Below are 23,637 nucleotides of genomic sequence, written 5' to 3' on the forward strand. Positions count from 1 at the left end.
ATGAACTGAAAAATAATTTTAAAAGCCTTCTGGGGATTTAACAGTTTCATCTGTTGGTCTACCTACTCTGTCCATTTTTGGTTTACATCGTGCAGCGGAAGGAAGTGAGTCTGCTAGGAAATAAGGAAACTACTGTGGTAGGAAAATCAGAAAGCTAAATAGGAGCGATTATACCACACCATCTTACCTTCCCTGCAAATACAGTTGAAAAGCGTACTAATGAGAGGTAATGAGCAAAAAAAAGTGTACTGGCTTGTGGTGTGTTATGGCAGACACATTCTAGCTCAGGGGCTCCTGACTGTGATAAATTGGTGCATCACAGCTGACATAAAATCTACTTCAAAGCAGCACACCCAGAACTCCTAGTCCTACACCACTGCAGAGGAGGGAGGGAACACTTCAGAAGTGGCTCCATACATGCATCTGCACAGAGCTGCAAAACTCCTGTGTTCATATTTCCTCTTCCAAAAGACAGTATCACCATCACTTTTCCTTCTCACTGCCCTCCACTTCAGCTGCTGAATTTATAACCTTCTCTTCTGACTGGTCCCTTTCACTTCTCCAGAGTATGCAGTTAACGCACATTTCTCAGGCAGAGTAAAACTTCCACTGGCTGCAATACAACAGCAGCAGCCTTATTAAGTACCATAGAGAGAGAAGACATGAAGTCACAAGACAACTCTGTTTACAACCCCTTTTCCCAATGTGTTATTTACCTTTTTCACTCTATAATGAAGTCACCTTGAGGATCATTTTTCTGTTGCATACACATACTGTCCTGCAGAAAGAATTGTTGCCCATCCAGTTGTTCTTCTGCCTGCTGTTTTTCCTGCTGAACAGAATGACACATTTGTCTAACAAGTTGCATCATAGGCTTTTTCCTCTTTCACACCATCTATGAAACTTGCAATGATTTTTTTTTTTTTAAGTTCTAACCTTTTCAGACATTGCATTTGCCATTCCTCTTAGTTTGGTGTAATTTCCAGTTTTCATAGATATATTTTGTCTTCAACCAAGTTATGAAGGAATAGTGCTCAGCCTGAGATAGCCACCCTGCAAATATAGCCACCCCAAAAATGACCACTAGATGCAGCTCTGTATATAACATTCTAGCTGGTTTTGCAATCATTTTATCATAGGCTAAAATATACAACAGCTTCCTAGCTTGCTTATGAGAATGTCATTTAAAACCGCATCAAAAACTTATTAAAATAAAGTTAAATAATTTCTATATAGAAAGCCTTTTTCTCACAAAAAAAAGAAAAATGTTGACTTGACACCTTTTTTTTTAAAAAAAAAAAACTGTTTTTCCTTTTACTTTCTATCTTCTGAGCACTAAGAAATAGTTTAATTGTTACAATAGCTTCCAGCAGCTACAGCACAAATAGTCTGTACCTCCCAACATCTTTACACTTCTTCATTACCTTTTTAAAAGTGTATTTACAATCTCACCTATCTTTTCAAGGAAAATCACTAATGCTTGAGATTGCTCTAGACAGTTTTATAGTTGCCTTGGATTAAATTCACCTGATTTAAAAAAAATCTCCATTGGTTAAGCACACTGACTTACCCTGGTTTAACTCAAATCACATTCTGCTGCTGGTGTTAATTTTGTTGCTGGATCCAAAGGTTTTAGCCCAGCTGAAACTCGTTTAGTTATCTGGAGGAGTATAATAAAGGAATTTCATCTTATTTCTTCACTGTATTTTTCTTTAAGAAGTAAAGAGAATATTAAAGTTGCAGAAGTCCAACTCCAAAATGAAGGACATTCTGATACTGAAGTTTCTTGTCAGTCTTAGGCAAGTACTTTGTGTCTATGTGTTATGATACAGGTTCAACTACAGGAGCAGGAACTTTTTTTCTATAGTCTTTTCAATATGTATTGGCATAAAATTGGGGCTGTGCACTAAAGGAGTCATAAGAATTTTGCTTCATTTCTTACAAAAATTGGGAGACAGCAAAGGAGGAAATTCTTATGGTTATACTAACTGAATGACATTTTAAGAAGTAAATTCTCTGGTTTTGTTCAGCAGATTGCCTGCATTCTCATTTACAAATCAGAACCCAAACCTCTAACCAGTAGGTGCTGGCTATGTAAGTTACGTTTCCCCAGTGCTCAGTTTGAGATAGTCAAATATGTGTAAGTACTGAGCACTCACAAGTGTCCATGAAAGGAGCTTCACTTTCAACGCAGAAAATACCTTATGCTAAATGTTCTGAAAAAAAAGCAGCAGCAAGGCATCTCAGAGGTGCATTGAGGCTTCATAGACATTTCTACTCTTTAAAATCCTTGTGCCTTTGTTGCCACATGTAAATATATCAGCATTTATGTTACATGCTATTGGAAAAAAAAAAAGTATGTTAACTACTTATATGCTACAGTGACATGTTACTGAGAGATTGCTTTGCACAGTCTGTGCAAGGGAGGGTTAGGGCCACACTTTGAAACATAAGGGCAAAACAAAATGCTAGATTGGCTTCTTATTGACTTCTTTCCCACACCCCACTATACAAACCTGGCATGCCAGAGAAAGAATAGCATGAACTCCTGCGATTGAAGATTAATTCAGATTGCATTCCTATAAGGAACAGGGAAGGAGGGATTAACTTTATATTAATATATTAAAAGTTGGCATAATGTAAGTTCTTGGTATTAGCCGTTGCTCTTTTATGCTATATAGACTTCTTTGGACGCACATAGAAAGGAAGAATTAAAGTGTGCTTTATTCCCAGTTTTTCAGTTTCAGCCACTGGAGGGCAACATGATCCCAGTCACCTAGGCACAGCAAGCACTGCAACCTGCAGAAATGGGTAGCGGGCACCCAGCAAGCACCACTTCTGCAGATGAATTTCACAATAAATTAAGACAAAATTCAGAATTTATATATACTTTTACATTGCATTTTTCTGGGAGGGTAGATCTGAAAATTTCTTCGTACATCTAACATGTATTCATCTGGCTTTCTGCTTAGGATGATGTGTTCATGAGTTCTAAATCCGTGGATTAGAGAAAAAAAAAAATAATGGAGGTAATGTGAGGACCACTCAAGCCTGGTATCACGAGAGGTGAAATATTTCCCTCTGCTAAGTAACTGAAAACCTGACCCATGTCTCTATTCTTGAAATAACTCTGGCAGATTTCAATGGATTAGCTGTTAAATCCATTACAACAAATGATTTCTTTATGACGTATTAGAGGACTGTCAGCAGCATAAGGTCTGATTTTCTTTAAAATTAATACAAATAGTTTGGCCTAACTGAACTCCAGAGCATCTGGGTTCCTGGAGAGGAGCAGAGAGCTTGTGTCAGATATGCTTGCTTTGGGGAAAGCAACAGCCCAGTGAAGTGTTTGAAAGAAGTTAAAGCCAGTATTTTAGGAAGAAGTAACAAGTACAAAGTCAATAAAATGAAACAGCACCTTAGAAACTGGGGGGGGGGGGGAAGAGCAAGCTGCATTATAGGACACAGCAAAATAACATTTTCCAAAGTCTTGTATTGGCTGCTGTTTCAGGTTTCTGCTGTTTCAGAAGCAGAATCTCATCCATCTTGTTCTCCACATGCTCTTCATTTCACAGTCTTTCTAAGTCACCTCTCCCTGTGCAGTAAGGCTTTGTTTGCAGCCATTAGCAATCCAGCTGTGTTTTCAGCATCTCTGGAAAGCAGTTTCACGCAGTGGGATTGTTCTGGACAAGCCAGTTAGGATAACTCACTGTGTGAAGGATTTGTTTTGTGGATGCACAAGGATAAGCATTTAGTGTCCTCCCGCCACCAGCACCATGCATGTATACACATGTATACACACACATGCTGTCTAATAGTCCAGTTTAATCCTCACAGCTCAGGATGTTGTTACTTATCTATCCAACCAGACTGCAGGAGGTGATAGGGGGAGAGTCTTCAGCTGCCAAACAAGGCTCTTTCTGAACTGGGAGAGAAGATGATATTTTAAATCCCTATTTGTTTGCCTGCACCTGAAAGCAAATTGAAATCAGACTGAAAGGACAGAAATCTGGATTTTTAGAGAAATATCAGCCTTAATGCATTTTAAAAACAGAGCATTGCAACATGGAGGATGGGAGATCATGTTTTAAAGCTTTTAATTCCTGCAGGTTCCCATTTTGTGCAGCTTTGCAGGACCAGCAGCAGTGTGAAGTCAGGAGCTGCTATTTCAGGGGGAAGAGAAAGGGATTAAGTGCGTTTCTTTGTACAAATTGATGCTAACCTATGACACTAGCAGACATATGACAATGTTAGATGTAGAGGCAGGGGAAGAATAATTTCAGGTTTTCTCTGTCAGTTATTTTTGTCAGGAATTCCTTGGAGGGAAGGAAGACATCAAGATTGACAACTGCTGATTTCTGCAGGTCTTTTGTACTAGGCAGACATTCAGATTTTTAGAACCTTCAATTGAAATAAATGGCAAATTTAACCATCAAAAGAGACTTGATTTTAGGGTGGAACTGGAGAGTCAGAGCAATCCTGCTGTTACTGTGTGGATGGCTGAGGTCACCACCACCACATGAAACTTGCCTTATAGATGTTTCCATATTAGAGTTCATCACTTCAGCAGTGTGTAATTGCATTGTAGATGAGTAGTAGTATTACTAATGACCACAGATGTCATTTAGCAATGACACTACATGTGCCTTGGGATGATACTGCTTGCTATATTAAATATTTAACTTTTTTTTTTACTACATGCAGTTACTAAGAATTATTTCTGCTCATTTGTGAAGTCAGAGGGGAGCTCATTTGGATAAATTAATGGAGGTTAAAATCGCTTGTATTTATTAATTCAGTATGCGACTTCTACATGGTTAAAGTGTTAACAAAAATCTCCATTATGATGGAAGGATATTCTAATAACTGCCTGTAGTTACAAAGAGTGGCTTGCTACAAATTATTTAAATACATTATAGTGAAAGACATTAGAGGCTAACACTTTTGTAGTTTAGGACAAGTAACGTATTTTAGAAAGAAAGATTGAATAAAAGGCATGCTCTCTTTAAGCCAACTACCCCAGGAGTTGCTGGATTCATGCTCAGCATTGACACTGTAAAAGCCATTCAGCTTGCTTATATTTGGGGTTGTCAGGATCTCAACTGCAGGTGATTCAGATAACCGGGCTTGAATAAATTAAGGTATGTGCTATGTCATAATAAGCTAGTTTGCTGTTATTTTGTAATAGAAATATTTGATTCATTTACCTTACCACTGCAGGAGCAGAAAGAATTTGATGTACACATGAAGATAGTCAAAAGGCACCTTGAACTGTATTGGTCTTAATAAACTGATGGAGGAACTTGTAATAAACCAAGCCCTCAGGGAACATATTGCCTGGGAGGTGGTTTTATCCTATTTGCCAGGCAGAACATACTATCACATTCAATAGTTATTCTTCTTTACCTCGTGAAGTTTAATTTCCACCTGGAAGAAATGGTTGGGAAAAGGAGCCCTAAGACAGGGAGGTCACATTTGAGCAGCATCATTGTATCTCAGAGGGCTCCAGGTCAAATTCATCCATGGCATACCTGATTTCAATGGAAGCAAGCCACAATGGATTTTAACTGCTCTATTTCTGGCGGAAGGTTTTATGTTTTACCACACTAAAAGCAAGAGCATTTTTTTAACACAGGGGCAAATGTATTGTTGGCCTGGCTCAGATGTTCTCCTCATTTTAATGCATTTTGACAGACTTCAGCTACTGTGCTAATGATAAGAAATTAGGAAGACTGAAAGTAATGGAACTGGGTGACTAAGGGGGACCCATTAGAGCCCCTCACTCCTCATTCTCTGGGTTGCTTGTTCACATGCAGTCACATCACACCTGTTTATGTGAAAGGATGCCCAGGGGCTTTTTCAGCCCCCTGGCAGTTTACCCTAATCAAACACATAATCACAGGCTCTCCCTTATCTTTAAATGGTTGCCTGTCAGAAGAGAAATTATCCTCTAGTAGGGAAGGCAAGCAAACTTGATGTCCCTTCTAATTTGCCAAATTAATTGAAAAGTTACATTTCTAAGTGGATTAGCCCCCACTTTTGCTTCAACCTTTCTCTGAGTTCCCATTTCCATATAGGGAATAAATTTGGATGGACTAATCTGTTCAGAAATGAATCTGCCTTAATATCACTGTCTTATACCACACTGAAAACTCTTTAGAAGGAAGGAGGAATGGCACTGGTCCAACAGATTAATTCACTGCCTGTGTCAAAAGGGGCTTGCATAAGCTTTGAGCAAAATTGTGTCCATCACAGTGCAGGAATGTGGGCTTGTGCATCCTTTTTTTTCTCTTTAATGCTAGCATAATTGCAGGCTTCAGTGTGCAAGAGCAGACTGTAGTGGCTTTTCTTAACTATTGCTGCAGCTTCGAAAAGGCATCCACGGGGTTGGCCACACAGATCCACAGAGCAGCCCCTGCTGTTAATCTCAGAGTGACAAATTGCAGGATCCCAGCCTCAGAATTAAAGCACTAGCCTGAAGCACAGTTCACACTGTTCATTGTTTCAGCTCTTGGAGAAACTGAATGGAATGGGTAAGTCAGCAGGCAGAATTAGCCTGCTGGTGAAATACTTGATACAATCATACAGGTGTATTTTGCCTGATGCAAAGGTCTTCAATAGCAGTCTTTCCCACTGCCAACCATTATCTTATAAAATTATTACCTTGTACCTCAAAGGTGAGACTGGAAAGGCTTATTAGCTAATTCTCTGGGTCCACTTCCTCCATCCCACCCTGCCATACCAGCAAGTTGGGTATCCTTCACCAGGTTCTCCACTGGAGGTGGAAGTCCCATGCATGGAATCCTGTTCCCTTGGCAATGTTGGCAGCAGGCATCACACAGTAAGCAGCTGGTATTTCCAACTGTTGTGCTGGACATGGCACTACTAGTTGGAGGACTCTAAAAGTGATTCTCCTTTGACTCATCAGAGACATCTCTGGAGTACTAACAGGTTATAAGAAATCTTCCCAGCACAGCTGTAAATAGCATCTCCAAGTCACAGACACACAGACCATATTTGTAGAGTTAAATATATACTTCCTATTTTGATATAGAACTGTGTCCCTCTCTACAGATCCTTGGAGCTAAAGCCAAACAGATACTCACGAGTGAAATTAAATTAAAAAGCTTTCATTTGTGTTCTCTTAAGTAAAACGAAAGAATAACCCAGAGCCAAGAGATATGGCAGCTCTGGACAGGCAAAGGTTAATAAAACTGAGATCAATTTCAGCCACACTTTAAAGTGGGTCTTGAAAGTTAATGACTTTTAATCAATTACCAGTATGAGATGACTGTCCATCCCACAGCACTGTTTTTAACACAAAATCAAGCAGAAGCACGAAAACATTCTTCTAAAGCCATGTACATCTTTATTCTCCACCCAGGCCAGCAAGGATGGGAAAAGAGAATGCAATTAAAAATAACAATCAGCAAACACACACTACCTTTACTTAAAAAAAAACAACCCAAAACCATCCAGACTAGAGCACAGCCAGGAACATACTCAACATCAGAATAACTGGAATTCCCTGCAGTTTGACAGTGGCACATAAGCAAAAATTACTTGCGAGTTTCTGAAAGCAAGGGCAGAACAAGACAAAAACTTGTGCTTTTTTCTATTACAACAACTGATAATGATTATATATCTTGCAGCAGACAAACCACTTCAGGGGATAACGGGCAAGAGAGAAAACAAAACTATCCAGAGTTGTTTTGAGAAGAGCTGGAATAAAACTTTTACAAATAGCACCAGAACCAACCCCAAGCTTAAACTAGCCCCAACCAAAATCAATGTCAGAATACCTTGACATCATCAGGAGCAGAGGCAAGCTTGGTTAAGTGTAAAGAAGTAGAAGACACACAATGGATTGCTCCAGTATATCCCCAAAAAGGTGGCCTCCAACCCCAGAAGTGTAGCTGCCACGGCAGAGGGAGGGTACTACGACTTCTCTGACAGTCTTTTGTGTCTACGTAGCAGTAAGAGGCACAGATTTGGTTTTGTCTCCACTCTGGCAGGCTGTTTGCAATCCTAAAAGCAAATCCTGCAGCTCAGCCAACATTTCACATGGCTGTATTCTGTAATGAGCTAGTATTTATCATTCAAGCCCTCTGTAAGATGAAGACTCTTTGTGCTCTGACCCCAGCCTTTCGTCTAGCCTTGAACAGCTGCTCTTTGGCAGTGACAGCTGAATTGGGTTTTCTCCCTCTGCAGCAATGCACATTTGCCAGTCATCCTTTCCCCAAACCCACTTGTTTGCTGCATGTTGGGGTCAAGATACACAATGCAGTCCTTTCATGCCTGCAGTGTACCTCTAGGCAAAGCCTGAGAACACTTGCCAACAGGCCTGCCTTCCCATTAATGCTTGTTAAGCATCACTTCTTCCCACCCTCTGGCCATGTGAGAGCCTGTGATTTTCATGTGGAAGAAGTAGAGTGGCTGTGCTGGGTCACTACAAACTGCTAGCACAGGCATGACTGATCCTCAGCTTCTCTATTAATTCAGAGGCATATCAAGCCTGATTGAAACAGCCATGTGAAAAGGATTTCACTGCTTGAACTGGTCCCAGGCATAAGTCAGCTTCTTTGAACCCCACTGAATTACCTGCCACTAAGTTGGGGTCTATTTTATATTGGGGTTTTATGTTTTGTTTTGATTTGGTTTTCTGAAAGTTGGTCATTGCCTTTAAAGATTTAGCCAGTAAAAACTGGAAGCTGTGTATCAGCAGGCAGCAAACACAGCCTGGCTGTTCCCGTCCCCAGGGAGCACATCTGCTTTGCCAGTAAAGTGTGGGGCCAAACCTGCTTTTGATATTTAGCTATTCACTATTGGCTGTAACTATTCAAACTGCTAATTCTTGAGACAGCGCTAAGAGCCTGCTTTCGCTGGATCTCCCGGAAGGGGACAGACCAAAGATGCAGCAGGGACTTCACTTATTTATGTGTCAGGCCTAGATGATCAGCAGACTTGTTTATACATCACCAGTTCCCAAATGTCCTAACCAGGACAGTCAGTGAGTGTAGTCTTGAGCTCATCCTTGGAATACAACACAAAACATTAGTTTCTGTGAAACCCAGCTTCTGAATGTTTCTCTACCATTCTAAAACTAAAGCAGCTCCACCTCTGGTAGGGAGACTGGGGAAGTGAAACACCTGGACAGATATGAATGACTGTGCAGCCTGACTGCACACTACGAACGATCTACCTACACACATGCAAATGTTGGGCTCCTCTGGGTTGGGGCCGAACCAGACCTTTTAGCAGCACCAGCTGAACTGGAGCACTCAGAAAATTAATCATGTTTCAGATGTGTAATTCAGTATCCATTAGAATCTATTACACCTCTCTCATTTTCTTCTAGTCCTCCTAAGGCCCAAACAGAAAATGAACTTTTCTGCTAGTCATCTTTTTAAAGAGACAATTAAAATTTCTCCAGTCTATGGTGGCCACCTCAGTGTGGTCTGGGAGCCCACTCAGACACCATGCAAAGTCCCAAAGGAGGGAAACCAATTATAAAAATGAGACAAGAGGGGCGGAGGATGTATAATCCACTGCTCTTCCACATAATTACCCAGGAAGTGTGTGGGGGATGCAGATTTCCAGAGCTGAGGCACTAATGCGTTTGCACTGGCACTAACAGACATGGGCTCACAGATGTCCCTGTTCTGAAAGGGAAGGTCCATCAGCTCTTTCATAAGAGCAACTTCAAAAAGAGAACAACTGTTTCAGTGAGACCTTCCCATCCCAAGCATCTTCAACATTTGATATGGTTTAGTGGTGGTCTTGGCAGTTCTGGGGTAATGGTTTGACTTGATAATCTTAAAGGTCTTTTCCAATCTAGCTGATTTTATGATTCTAACCCCACCTACCTAAATATAGGTGCTGCCACCTGCATTGCAGTAACATGGAAACTGATTATGCTTCCTCAGAGCAGGTGTTTCTTCCCTATAAATGCAACCGTTGACACTGCACCCTGCATACAACTCTCATAGCCTATTCTTCCCTAGCAGTGCACCTATCAAGAATCAAATGTAGGTGTGTCCTAAGCACCTATTTGTGCACCTGGGGGTGCTTGGTGACAGGCCCGTCAAGTCCCCATGCACCACATTACAAAGCAAGTCTTTCCATCATGTGATGGGTGCATTTCAGTGTAGAGTTCACGTGCCTTTCTTGGAAGCTGTGCTATCCTCTCTCAGAGAAAGACCAGGTCTTTTTGTGCTCTGACAGCATCTAAACAGTTAGCTACCTGGAATGTTTGCTGCACTTGTTGGAAGGACTGGAAAAGGACTATTTTTAGGAAAACTGTAGGAACATCACATGATCTGCAATTTAGCCTTCACCTCTGAATGGGTTCTTATCTCCTGAAGTTCATCTCCTGAGTATGGACTTTTTTTCACGGGGTCAATGGGTCACTGTTATGTCCTACTCCTGAAAAAGAAAGTCTAACTTTACAGAAGTGAGTTTTTCAGCATGTCTCTCTGCTGTGCTACAAACAGCGTGAGCACCACAGACCTGGATTTCCTCACCATTCCTAGAAGTTGTAATTAGCTAAAACAGATGGCAAATCCTTGGAGAGTCATGCACCTCCCCACCCAGACCATGTGAAACTAGCACACTTGTATTCTGTGACATTTAAAGAGCACTCCCAGCCCACTATTTTTTTCATTAAGTTTGTGTTTAAATATATATATATAGAAATTCAGTGTGTTGTTTTTTAGATGAAAACCACTTACATATGACTAAAATAGTCAGCCAGGACAAAGGCTCAGACTGCTGAGGTCTCAACCCCCTGTGCAGAGCTCTTGCCAGAGAGACTACCTGAGATATTATCAGAATCTAGCAGCTCGACAATGCTGTATGGAGAACAATCTTCCAAACCCAGCTTGCTGCAGAGCCAGCCACAGAAGCCCTTCTCCATATCCTTGACAGCATGCCACCAGTACCCAAAGGACCACGCTACCTGGGCCACAGCCGAGTACAGGCCTAGGGAAAAAGACACAACCATAATTATAATTGGGTAGAAGATGATCAGAAAGGGACAAAAGGTGATTTTGTGCCAGAAGGTCCTCTCTTCATTGTACACCAAGAAGATGTTATACCATGTAATGGTTCCATAGTAGAATGAAACCACAAAGGACACTACAAAAATGATGGGGAGACAAATGATGGTCCAGAGGATGATGTGGGGTCCTCTGTCTAGCCCAACATCACATTTCTTCTTCTTCTCAGGTACATCCTCTTTAGGAGGCTCCTTTGACTTAGCGAGTTCCTGCAGCTCTTTGTCCGTTAGTGTGACATGGATGTCCACCATCTGACCCTTCTTCTTTCCTCTGGTGATTGTTCCAGTCAAGGTCACATATCGGCTGTCTAAAGGCATGTTCCAGACACCTACAAACACAGATAAACTCATCTACATTAGATTTATTGTGTAAATCCCCAACGACCCCAAAGACAATTAGATAATGCATAGAGAGTAATAGTTTTTAAAAAGATGGAATGCAAGAAGTAATGCAGTATAGAGAAGATTATCATAGAAGAAAATGGAAGAAGAGCTAATGAGGGAGAAGACAAAATTCCAGAATACAGAAACCACAAGAGAGAAGACTCCAGCATCTGCACTAGGGAAAATGTGTGAAGGGAAAGTACTGCAGGAGTATATGAGAAAGAGATGAGATAGAGTGAATGAATCAAAAATGGTATGCCTATTTTCTCTGGTATCCTCATACATTTATTACTGAACAGTGTGGACACTTGGGGTGAATTAGATAAATATGATTAAAACTCCTGTTCTGGAACAAGCACATCCACACATGGAGTTATATTATATAGCTATAGTATATAGCTATGTAATAGAATAGCTAATTTTTCACTTTACATCTGCATTGTGTCTCAATCCAAAATGATTTTCAAAGTCTAGAAAAAACTTAAAAATTCTCATACAGTTATATTTACATTTTAAGGCACCAACAAAGATACCAAAAAGGTAAGTGTTGGGATGTGTGCTAAAAGTCACAGACTGCCTTGGCTTCCAAGTGACACTAGTTTAGGATGGTCCCTGCAGTAGCACTAGCCATAAACTCTTTTATGGGGCTAAAATATGCTTCCTCTTGGTCTTAAATCTGACTAGCTCAGAAGGAGGTCTTCAGAGGCTACTAAAAGGAGGTTGAGCAGTTTGAAGTGGCCCACAAAATTAAGAAGGCAGCAGATAAGTCCTGAGGATAGAGGCAAGGATCATGGGAGAGTCTGGTGCAGCTGACGGATCCAGAGTATGTATTCACATTTACACCCCTCTCAGCCTGCACTGCTGTTTCACAAGAGGATTAGACATAGGACCTGCCTCCCACACTTCTTCCCTACAGGGGATCCAGGACAGACACCAGAAGTGAAAGTTGCTCCAACATGCCCTACAATGACCTTGCAAATAATCACTCTTAATGAGGAAGCTGTGCTGAGAATATGCAAACAGAAGGCAACAGCAAATCCTAGGTAATGAGTAAAACTCCCTATCATGGGTAGAGCCACTAAATCCATCTGCTTGCATCCTTTCACTTAACAGGCAGTTGTTTCAGGCGTGGAGAGGGCCTGGGGTCACAGCATCACTGGCTTAAAGCACACTCTTACAGCATTTTTCTGGATCAACTCCAATTAGCACATGCATTTAAAACTAAGAGTGCAGCAACAACCAACCTCTGCAATGAACTGCAGGAGACAACCCAGCTCATCCTGTAATGGTTTTTATTTCAGAACATTTTCATGTATGAACTTAAGCTGTCCTTGCCTGCAGACTTGGGGGTAAGAGGTTTGGTCTCACAATCACTCTCATTTGACCTTAGTGCATGCTGGCATCAAAAAGTTTACAGAAAAGTTGGTGCTCCCAGGAATACATACCATCTGCCGTGGACTGACCCAGGAACTTGGAGCCTTCCTCAGAGCCCTTCTCCCCTCCTTCTTCATCTGCCTGTTCTTCTTCCACCTTGTTCTCATTCTCTGACCGATACACTATTATTGACTCAGGACGGGACTCTTTCTTCTTCTTTTTCCTCCGGTCCATAGTGGCTTCCCCATCAAAAGTGACAGTGCTTGCCACAGCCCTTCTCATGGAGCCGCAGCGAGGACTTTGGCTTCCAGACTTGCTCTCTTTCTGCATGGTCTCCTCCATCCCACTGCTGCTTTCAAGCACCTCACTTGACATTTTGCAGCACTTGTTTCCAATTTAACAGCTCCTGCACTTTGAAGTCATTGATCAGACAACAGTGCCAAGGGTTCTTTGTTTTGGTAGGATGTCCCACTGCTGGCATCCAACCTATGCACTCCATTCCCAGCCTAAAATGAGAGAGAAGGCTGAAACAGTGTCTTTTTGTTATCAAGTAGAAAAAAATGGCAGAATTTTCCTGTAAAAGGTTACTTCCAACTGGTTTAAATGTCATCTGAAGATCCTTATTACTGTCCTGAACATCAATTTTATTACATGGATACGTGTTTTGTAGTATCACCTAATCCTGATTCCCATGTTCCAATTTTAAACATAACAAACCAAAGCTGGAAAAGGAAAGAGTATTAACATTTATAAGAAGAGATTAAACAAGCACAGCTTACTGGGTGAATTTAACATTCCCCTGCAATGCTGGAACTAAAAAGAAGGCAATGGTTTGGCCCACATACATGAGAATGAAGAAATGAAACCACAGATGAAAAAGAAGTTGACTGATTTAAAAGACTTGCCTAGATGAGAAACAACTGCAGCAGGAACACTGAGCTCACCCTCCATTACAACAGCTATATTAGTGCTAGCCTTTCTCATTTTGAATGTCTTTTGACCACTGCAAGGACATTACAAAAAGCAACCAAATGATGTCAAAATGAATGATGGTTCAAACCATGCCAATTTAGCATTATGTAGTGCTGTCAAACCTTAAAAATATAGCATATACAGTGAATTTAAAGCAAAGGATGACTTCCCTGGAGGTGGAATTAGAAAACACAGCAAAATTTTCTGATTGTGCTGGGAAAACAACCCAAATCTTCACAAATAATTTTGACAAATATAAGGGCTCAGTGTGTACTCTTCATTCAAGCAAAATTAGCAGCAATATAAGGCGACACTGTTATCTATGGGAAAGCTGTGTAAGTAAAAGACATATAATTAACCATGCATCAAGGCAGACAAAGCCTTCTCCATAAACATGGAAAAAGCAGGATTATGGGCTCTCAAATTTCATAGGATCTAAGAAACTGACTGTGTATTCAAGAAGTATTTAGGTACAAATTTGAATACACTGAATAATGTTTTAACAACTCTGAAGAGCTCTGTTGAACACTTACATTTGAAAGAATGCATGTGACCAATAATTAAGCTTCTACCTAGTATCTGAGTCATCTCTTTAACAGGAAACTAAGAAACACAGTTATCATAATTTGTAGCCTACACAGTGCTGGGGAAATTTTTTAACAGATGCTAGAAAAAAGTTGAGCGTTTTTAGATTTGGCAGTATGGTCCTGGTCTTCCCACATATATAAGATTTTGGTAGTTTGTTCTGAAATCCAACTGCAGGTCCTGAAGGAACTGGTGAATGAAGTTGCTAAGACACTGTCCATCATATTTGAAAAATCATGGCAGTCAGGTGAAGTTCCTGAGGACTGGGAAAAGGGAAATATAACCCCCATTTTCAAGGGGCAATGGGTTTAAACTTAAACAGGGGAAGTTCAGGTTAGATATAAGGAAGAACTTCAGTCTTCTCTTGCTCCTGAGCTGAGAAGCGGGAATGGGCAATGGGGGGACAAGCCCCTAAGCAGCGCTGTTGCTGTGGCTGGGTCAGAGCCCTTGAAATAAAGAAGTGAAGGAGCCCAGAGTATTCTGTTTAAGTACAAGCAGGTAAAATCTGATGCCAGTCTGTCTACATCAGAAACAAAAACATGGCAAAGGAGATGCCTTTGATCCAGCAGAGGCGGCTGCAGTAAGATAAAAACCTGAAAGATACAAATATAGGGCAGATGTTAGGTAGGTGTTTAAACAACGTGGGTAGGTGTCATTTGATATACGTCACAGAGGGCTGTGGAGAACTGTCCATAACTGGAAACTTCCAAATCTGGACTGGGTATCTTGCCAGCAGTTGGGTAACCAATATTTCACCCTAAGAGGTATTAATGTGGAAAAGTCCTCTGGCTTGTATTAGGGAGCAGTCAGATTCAAACAGCAAAAAGATTCCTCCTGATATTAAGCCTGCTTTCACAGTAGATGTTTATTTTTTTCTCATCTGTTTCTGCCAGTGGAGCAGCTGGGAATATCCTCTGCCACCTGGTCCAGGCTTGAACACAGCACTTAGAAATAACACCATCAGCCCCACGTCCCACAGGGTTGCTGGTGAATCAGACAGGTTCAAGCCTCAGTTCCATTTTTTCTGGGAATATTTTCTCTGTAGATGCAAACAAAAAATGGGCTCTTGCAGAAATCACAGTAGTGTACACAAAGTTTATTTTTTCTCTCTTCCTTTTCTTTATGTCCCATAAGAACATGACCAGCCCTCACCACCACACAGCTGTCCACAGCACCAGCTCTTTTAGGACATACACCGAGATCTTCAGTCCTTAAAAGCTTTGCTGTGGAGCTGAAACATGGCAATTGCTGTGCACCTAATGCTAGTGATGTCTCCCATGTTGGCAGCACAGGGGCAGACAGGAATCTAATAACTGTCCATAGGAGGGAAGGAAAAGAAATGGTCACATTTCAGATATAGCTGGGAGCAGTTTATTAGCCAAACAATTTGTTATTAATATCCATGTGAAAACAGATGGAGAACCCTGGGGAGGCGGCTCCGCAAAAACACTCTGTAGAGGAATTTTTAGAAGCATAGTCTTCTGTTACTATGAAGGAAAGCTACTGCTGCTTATGCTTCCCATGACAGTATTAGTCTTTGACACACAAAACAGGAGCCTAAAAGTTTGGCCTTGCACCATTTAGGTCAGAGGAGGTTTTTTCCCATTGGTTTTCACAGCCTGATCCTGCTGCTAACAGAAGAGAAATTATCTGGTTTGAATACAGACAGGAAGGAAGAGCCTTCCCACAAGCTAAAAAAAAATCCTTGATCTTAAATCCTGCTACAGCACAAGTAACCTTTTTATGACTGCTCAGAGCAGACATGTGAGCAAAAAACATAGATAGTAAGCAGTGAGGAGCATCAATTCTTATTTTAATGGTCATATAAAATGTACAACATGTAAGAACTAGCAGTGTCTTCACTCACATGATGCAGGGGTTATCTGCAGAAAAAAAAACCAACCTGTGCTTTAGAAGTATTGTGAGTTACCCAGAACGGGAAAGAGATAAGGGGAAATACACCCCAGAGACACACCTTGAGAGAGAGCTCCCCAGCCACAGATCTTCCTTTGCCTGTTCCTTTTACTCCGTAGCCTCCCCATCCCCAATCCCTTCTGCACCCAACTCTACCTCTGATTTTGTGCATGGGGATGTGTATGTTTCTAAAGATGCCTATTACCCAAAGGACTATTTCCAATCCCTAGTATTTTTAATGGGGTTATCCGCTGGCAGGTTGTACACATGGAAAATAGATGGTAGCAGACACATCCAGCTGTTTAGGACAGATTTGTCTGTCACCAATCATGTTATAAAAAAAGGCACTGGTCTAATGCAGGACATGTAACCCCAGACCTTACAAACATGCAGCAAGACCTACGTAAGAATGCACATTTAATTCAGACCTTATGCTTGGGGAGGGCCAAACAGTAGGGCTCCCTCAACACCTCAATACCTAAATGACTCCACATGATCTTTCACGTATATGTCCTCACCATACCCTGCTGAAACAGAGGACGTATGTCTCCTCTTCTATTCATGGTGAAATAGCTCAAACTATATTACTCAGCCACTTGAATGTAGCAAAAAAAACCCTCAAAGCTGTGAAGAATAACGTGTTAGAAAGCAAGAACAGCCCCTCCCTATGGTCTGTGCAGCTGGAGGTAAGCTTGACAGTGATTTGCCTCACTGTAAATAACGCTTTCGCATTTTAAAAGAAAATAAAATGCTATTTTCAGCCAGACGAATTTCCTCATCAGGTTCACCATGCAGCTACCCTTGGAGGAAAGAATGTTTAAGGAGGGGGAGAAAAACTACTCCTCATACCAGTGCCCACTGTGAGTTTTCATGAAGTGTCTGCATAACAATAGCAAGAGGCACAAAGAGAAACATCTGCCTATGCTATCTCAGCAAGGTAGGAGAAAGCAAACAGTAAAGCTCATAGATTGCCCCTGTCTTTTCCTCCCTGCTTAATCCACAAGCTTCAAAGTACTTTCATTTGTCAGAGAGACAAGAAAAAAGACCATGCTCTGTCCACTCAAGCAGAAGTAGACCTCAAGGACTACTTTTTGGGCTGCCAAAAGTAGAGGATGGCACTGAGCACTGGAACAGAGGAGATAATGCAGTAAGATGATTCATGCCACCAAAAAACTTCATGGGTGTTTGCTAACGGAGACCGCACCCCATGTATCCCCCAAGAAGCAGAGGGTTCTAAAAACTCAAACTAAAAGCAAAGGGAGGAGGGGGCAAGCAGCACAGTCCCACGTTTGCACAGTCCTTCTGATTTATCAACTAGCACAGGGCTCTTGCCTGGCAGCAGGTGGCATTAGTGCCAGTGCTGAGCAGCTTCTGGACCTATCCCACTGGCCTACCTGTGTTGGCCAACACAGGCAGACTATTACTGAAGCTGCAGCTGCAGACTCACTCGGGTGTGATTAAGGGCTCGCTGGCTCGCAGTGCCACGCTGGGTGGCTCAAGCCCCTTGCTCTCCCTGTGTCTTTCCATGAGACACACAAACACTTGCTGACAATAATCTACAAATACAGCCAAAACAACAACCAAAAAAAGTAGTGGAGAGAGGTGTTCCAAGTATCACTAAATTGTTTCTGGATGACATTTTCAGAGGATTTTTTTAAAAGTCAAGGACATTTTATAGAGCACTGGGTTTATGAATCAGTTATTTTTATTTTCCTCTGCCGTTAAGTAACTTTTCCAAATGTCACAGAATAGTAACTGCTGTGTAGATCAGTATTACTGAAGGCTGGAAAACAGCATACAAGAATAGCTGTGCATTTCTATTTTATATTAAATTAAATGCCTGATTTTCTTTGCATACAAACTTTTTCAAAATCCTCAAAATGTACTGGTCTACCTTTTATTAGAGTGGAAGCCTGAACTGCTGTCTCTCCTTCCCCTTCCCACTCCTCTGTCCAGACTGCTAGAAAAAAGAGAAATTGAGACAAAGGACACAAAGCTTCCCACTGCCTTCACGGGGATGAGATCTGTTTCTTTGTATTTATTATTAGCATTATATTAGCATAAATATATATATTTATGCTAAAAATGTCAATGAATGGCACTTCCACATTAGCCTTTAAAGAGAACCAAGGCTTTAAAAGGAAAATGACTTGGAAATGGAGGTTGGTTTGAAATCTTCAAGGCAAACCAAATGGTTTAGATATGAATCTTGAATAAAATCAACAGAAGTCCCTTTATCTTGTAAGAAAAAGATCTCAATGATAAAGTGGAGACAGCATGTTCCCCTGTTGCCCTGCTTTACCCCTCACTTCTTCATTTGCCAAAGCAGGCCACACCGCACCTTGAAATAGCAGGTGCCTGTTGTAATTCCTATCCCCATCCACCAGGTCACTGATGGATTACACTGTACAATAGGAACAGCCAAAAGAAGTCAGTCCCACCAACTTAAGCACAACATTCTGCCTCCACTGCAGCGCCCTTAAGCTGGAATCAAGTGTTGCATCTATTTTTATTGGTATAATACCTGATTCATCCTCAGTTTGAAGGCCTGATATTAAATGCGATGGGAAGATGCACTAGGGGCTTGCTGTGCACATCAAACCTATGTTGTGCCTCCTCTAGGCATCCAAGTAGAATGTCTATACCCAAGTAGATGCCAAGAAGACAGTAACACAGCAAGCATATAGGACATTAAAACAGAGTTTGGAGCCTCTCACATCCCCTTTCAGAGCTCAGAGAAAACACCTAAACACACAGAGAAAACACCTTCTAAACACACACACACACAAGTAAGAAACACTGGGAGTTGCTATGGCTGAAGACTGCAGAGCTATGAAGCACCAGTGCTGGGTGTGAAGCACTTGTACTAATGCAAGACAGCACAGTCCTAGCTACAGACCTGGTAGGAAGGTGAATTCAGGGAGGAATTGCAAGACCTCTCTCTCCTCTTCTTAGGAAATCATGCAGTGCTTTCACCAGGATGTTTTAATACAAGCTGGACTCTTGCCTGACCTTTACAATACCTAAAAACTAGGACTCTGTGTTAGCACTTCAGGCTCTTTTTCCATCCCTTGATACTCAAAAGATCCCTGACTATCTCTTTCTCCTCTCCTTTCCTGCCCTGCTCTGTGCTGGCAAGATCAAAAAAACCCCAATCATTTGCTCAAACAAAATTAGAAGAGATCACACATAGAATTACCTGCAACTAGAGAGCAAGAAGTTGCAGTCATGCAGCCCAATGGGAAACACAGTCAATTGTAAATCCAGTCTGGAAAGTATTATCTGAAAAATACAACCACCAAATTACATCATGAAATCATAGAATAGTTAGGGTTCAAAAGGAAAACATCCTGTGGTTCTTATTTAGACAAGATATTTGGGGGCTTCAGATCAGAGCTTTTTCAGACTTACACCTGGCTGCAGCCCAGGAGTTGCTCATGAGCCAAACTGCACAGAGAACTAGAAGATTCCCCTGGGAGTGATTCAAGATTGCTTAATGCATTGCACAGTAAATATAATCTAAGATATTTAGACAGTCTCTCCAGCAGCAGGAATTAGTTGGCTCAGGGGACTCTTGATCTGATACAAGTACAGACACAGATCCATGATGCCAGGGTATTAAAAACACAGCCCTTTCAATTGCAGACAAGTGAATGCTTCAGTTTTATTAGTACAGTATTAGCAGGGTGTATGATTATAAATAAGACCTGTCTACATATCAGTTTCAACCTGTTTGATGCTGATATTCTACATCTTCAACATCTACAAAGTCTGCTTTGAATGGGGTGTCTGCCTTCGGTAGCACCTTTTTTTCTAATCACTGAAATGAAATTCCTAGGGATGACAATGAAAGGTTAGAAAATCCTAATTATCTCCTATTTAGACTAAAATCCCCCAAGAAACTACTGAGAGTAAAGTACCCTTCCAGAGGAGAATTCTCTGAAGAGATGAACCAACCAGAAAGCCTTGACCATCAGCTGGGGCTGGCCAGGAGGCATTCTGATATAGAAACCAGATGCCACAAGACAGAAAGGCACTTAGATGCTGGTGAGATATGATGAAAGGAAAAACAGCCACAGGAGAGAATGCACAGTCAGGAGGTGAAAGTAGTAGGGATTTCCAAAGAGGCTTTCTGCATAATCCCACAGAAAGGTCCAGAAAGGTAAGGAAAGAGATACTCACACCCATTTTCATTTGGTTTTGGCTCAATTCAGGCATTTCTTGTAATAGATATGGGAGGCAGGGAGAAATTACTGTTGTTACACTTTATGCAATTTGGTATCCCATCAAAAAGATACGAAACTGAAGCATCTGTAAGAGTAGGGTTCTGGGAAAGGAGAGGAGTCTGGAGTGCAAGCCTAATTTCTTTCTGATGGCTAACTAGCAGAAACCCTCTGTCATAAGTCATCTCTGGCATGAAAGAGTTATTTCTGGCACTGAGATGCTTTTACTTAAACTTCTTCTACTCTCACCTTGTGAGACTGCTGGCCCCAGGGATACCTCTGCTGCGGTCTGGATCCCACAGAAGTTTCTCTCCTGTTTGGAGCAATCTGTTTTTTCACATCAGGCTGGTATTTAACAACTCGGACCTTCCCCTTGCCAACATGGATTACAAGCTATGGCAGGGCGTAGACGCCCTGAAGAACAACGGGCTGTAAGGAGTTACTGCAGTATATTACATTGCCAGGGTTTTTAAAGCATGGCAGCATACTGGACTGGCATATGTCATCAGATGAATAGCTAAGCCATAGGCTGGCAAAGCACAAAATCAGCTTTTGACATAAAGCAGCTTTTTCTAAAAATGCAGAGTTCCCTATTCATCATGACAACTTGAACTAGTTCATTCAAAGCCAAGACACAATCTGAGAGCTGTTAAACCAGGAAATTTAGTTTTTCCCTTTTTCGTTTTATAAATAAAAAAGTAGATGTTGAAGAATGACATGTGCTAGTCCCACAAATATAAAGGAGCTGACAACTGGAAAAAAAAAAAAAATTGATGAATTCTTTTTCACAATGTCATTTTGATTTTTGAATGGTTAATGTTTTAAGAGATAGATACACCAAACGGGGGTAGGAAGAGGGAAATCGGGAGCTTTTAACTTCAAAAAAATGAAAATTAAGACTCTGAAGCTTTAAATGCAGATTTATTTCCTTCCAAATGCAAACTGACACATACTGAGTAAATAAATAAATAATTCAGCTGCCTTATCGGACAGTTTCCTAACACATAAAAATTAAGAATTTGAACATTGAGCTTGTAGAATAACATAAATATGTAAGAAGAGCCTTCCACTTACTGAATTTACCACTGTGGCTGTGTGTAGTGACAGAACAGCATGTTTTAATGCTACCAATAAAAGAAAACGTTCATTTGCAAATAAGAAAGTACAAACATAGGAGATGATTTAAACTGATTTTAGTTAATAGGATTTTTTTCTTTTCAGCTTAAATAATTTTGAATTTCAACCACTGGAGTAAAATCAATTCACACAAAGGTACACTTTGAATCCTTGGTTCAAAGGCAACCTATATGACAGGAAGTCATTCCCTTGCTGAAAACATCTGTGAGCCTTGGTTATCTCAGCCCTGTTCTTTTTGCACAGATTTTGTAGCAGAAGGGGCTACTGTCCACTGAAAGCCAAGGTATGGATGTCTTTTTTTCTCAGTCCCTTGCTCTCCAGTCTTTGTGCCTTTCACTTTTCTCCTCCCACCCATCACTCACAGAACCTTAACTCATGTGTTCAGCCCCTTACTTATGACATTTCTATGGCTACTGAGAAATTAAAAAAAAACCAAACAACTTATCTATGATTCTATTATGATAGGGAAGAAAAAGTAATTTGCTAGTGCTCTCTAAGAAGAACACTGAAATCAAGCAAGTCATATGAGCAGAGAGGCCCACTGGATTTCCCTTGGTGACCTGCAGCTCAGTTGGGATGGTAGGCAGGTTGGAAGATAAAGACCTAGTTCACTAGCACAGATAAGTGCTTCTCCCTGGGATTAATTAATGATCACTGTGATACAGCCTAAGATATGTAGGACAGCCAGAGACAGTTAATGGGGATCTGTGGCAGTGTCACCCACAGTACTTCACATTTTGCCTCCAGAAAGTAATACCATGCTTTAAAATATTAAGGTATTCTGCAAAGATTAAGCCACCTGGAAGGCAACTTTGTCTAATGGTTGCTTCACTGGCCTAAGTCACTATGCAGAAGTCTATTCCTGTCTTATCATCCTTTGCTGAATGAGTCTGGACACACTGTCAATTTCTCCATCCATCCTCTTCCCTACATTTAAAAGGAGAGTATACAGCTTCCTTTGAAAGCCACTGAACTCCAGGGTGAAAATCTTACATTTGCCTCTGATTTACAGTATTAAACTTTAGGACGTGTTTTGGGAAAAGTAAATAAATTTGTTTAACAAATGAGAAAGACAAAATCGATTCAATAATTTTCATGTTTCATGCGTCTTTCAAAATAAAAACCAAACCAACCAAGCAAACAAACTTTCTCACTCTTCTCAGATTAACCATCTCCCCTAAGGCAAAAATAACGGGACAAAATTGAGATATAATTACAAACATCTCTTCTATTGAAAAGGACAGAGGAGATGGCTGGAAAGATACTGAACATGCACACACGCCCCAAGGCACATCACTGCTGGTTAAAATCACCTGCAATGTACAGTGATGCTTTGTCACTTCACTGTGGGATACACAGGAAAATAACGTTGTCTGTCTTCTGCGCCAACTGAATAATACTGAGTTTATTGAGGGCGATTTTAAGTGGGAAAAACAAACAAAAGGCACGACAGCACACAATGGCTATGTTAGGGACAAGTAAACGGCACCACCTCAGCCTTCACAGCCTCTTCCTCACAAAGCCCAAGCCTGGAAACAGGATTCTCCGTCCGCGGCTGCCTGACAGGAAACACCAGCGGCTTTCTCTGCTATTTACGACACTTTTAGAGCATTACGCTGTCTCCTCCTGGCTGGGGCTCCGTTACCCTGCTCTTCACGGTGTCTTCCCGCGTCGCGGCGGAAGGTGACCCGAAACGGTGCATAAAAACACCAGAACCCCTCCCTGTACAGTAGGCGAAACCAGGGGTGGGGGGTAGCTGGGTTTGCTTCGAGGCTCCAGCAGGCTGAGGCGACCCCGAGGCAGCAGGAGGAACCGACCCCTCCCAGGTGCTCGGACGACGGTCCCTCCACCGCAGGGACAAACCCGGTTGCCACCCACCCGCGGATAATTGCCCCACCTCCCGCCCCCTTACCTGCCGCCCGCGGGGCTCCGTACCGCGCCATGCTGTGCCGCAGGGCGATCCGTGCTGCCACAACCCCGCGCACCTCCAGC

At 41.5% G+C, this 23,637-nt stretch overlaps 1 protein-coding gene across 2 annotated transcripts; it reads right to left on the reverse strand.

The window, feature by feature from the left end:
- Positions 1 to 9,903: 9,903 nt before the first annotated feature.
- Positions 9,904 to 23,576, reverse strand: TMEM169 (transmembrane protein 169). 2 transcript variants are annotated; one of them, XM_057430339.1, is made up of 4 exons: positions 23,558 to 23,576; positions 19,485 to 19,567; positions 12,886 to 13,320; positions 9,904 to 11,385 (listed from the first exon to the last, which is right to left on the reverse strand). In XM_057430339.1, exons 3-4 carry the CDS (start codon positions 13,187 to 13,189, stop codon positions 10,763 to 10,765), a joined length of 927 nt encoding a protein of 308 aa, XP_057286322.1. In that variant the 5' UTR covers positions 13,190 to 13,320; positions 19,485 to 19,567; positions 23,558 to 23,576; the 3' UTR covers positions 9,904 to 10,762. The 2 variants fall into 2 exon arrangements, with proteins under 2 accessions (XP_057286322.1, XP_057286323.1); XM_057430340.1 differs by lacking the exon at positions 23,558 to 23,576 and having other exon boundaries at positions 12,886 to 16,002; positions 19,485 to 19,587.
- Positions 23,577 to 23,637: the final 61 nt, after the last annotated feature.

This window comes from Pezoporus wallicus, unplaced genomic scaffold (assembly GCF_028554395.1).
Source record: "Pezoporus wallicus isolate ANWC-B61680 ecotype Strahan unplaced genomic scaffold, APGP_CSIRO_Pwel_v1 contig_5261, whole genome shotgun sequence".
Lineage (NCBI taxonomy): Eukaryota > Metazoa > Chordata > Aves > Psittaciformes > Psittacidae > Pezoporus > Pezoporus wallicus.

Excerpts from the sequence above, each read along its gene's own strand:
- TMEM169 (XM_057430339.1), bottom strand. The coding sequence starts at position 13,189 with ATGTCAAGTGAGGTGCTTGAAAGCAGCAGTGGGATGGAGGAGACCATG. Across the intron at positions 11,386-12,885 it reads GGGTCAGTCCACGGCAGATG|GTGTCTGGAACATGCCTTTA; the intron begins GTATGTATTCCT and ends CTGTGTTTGTAG.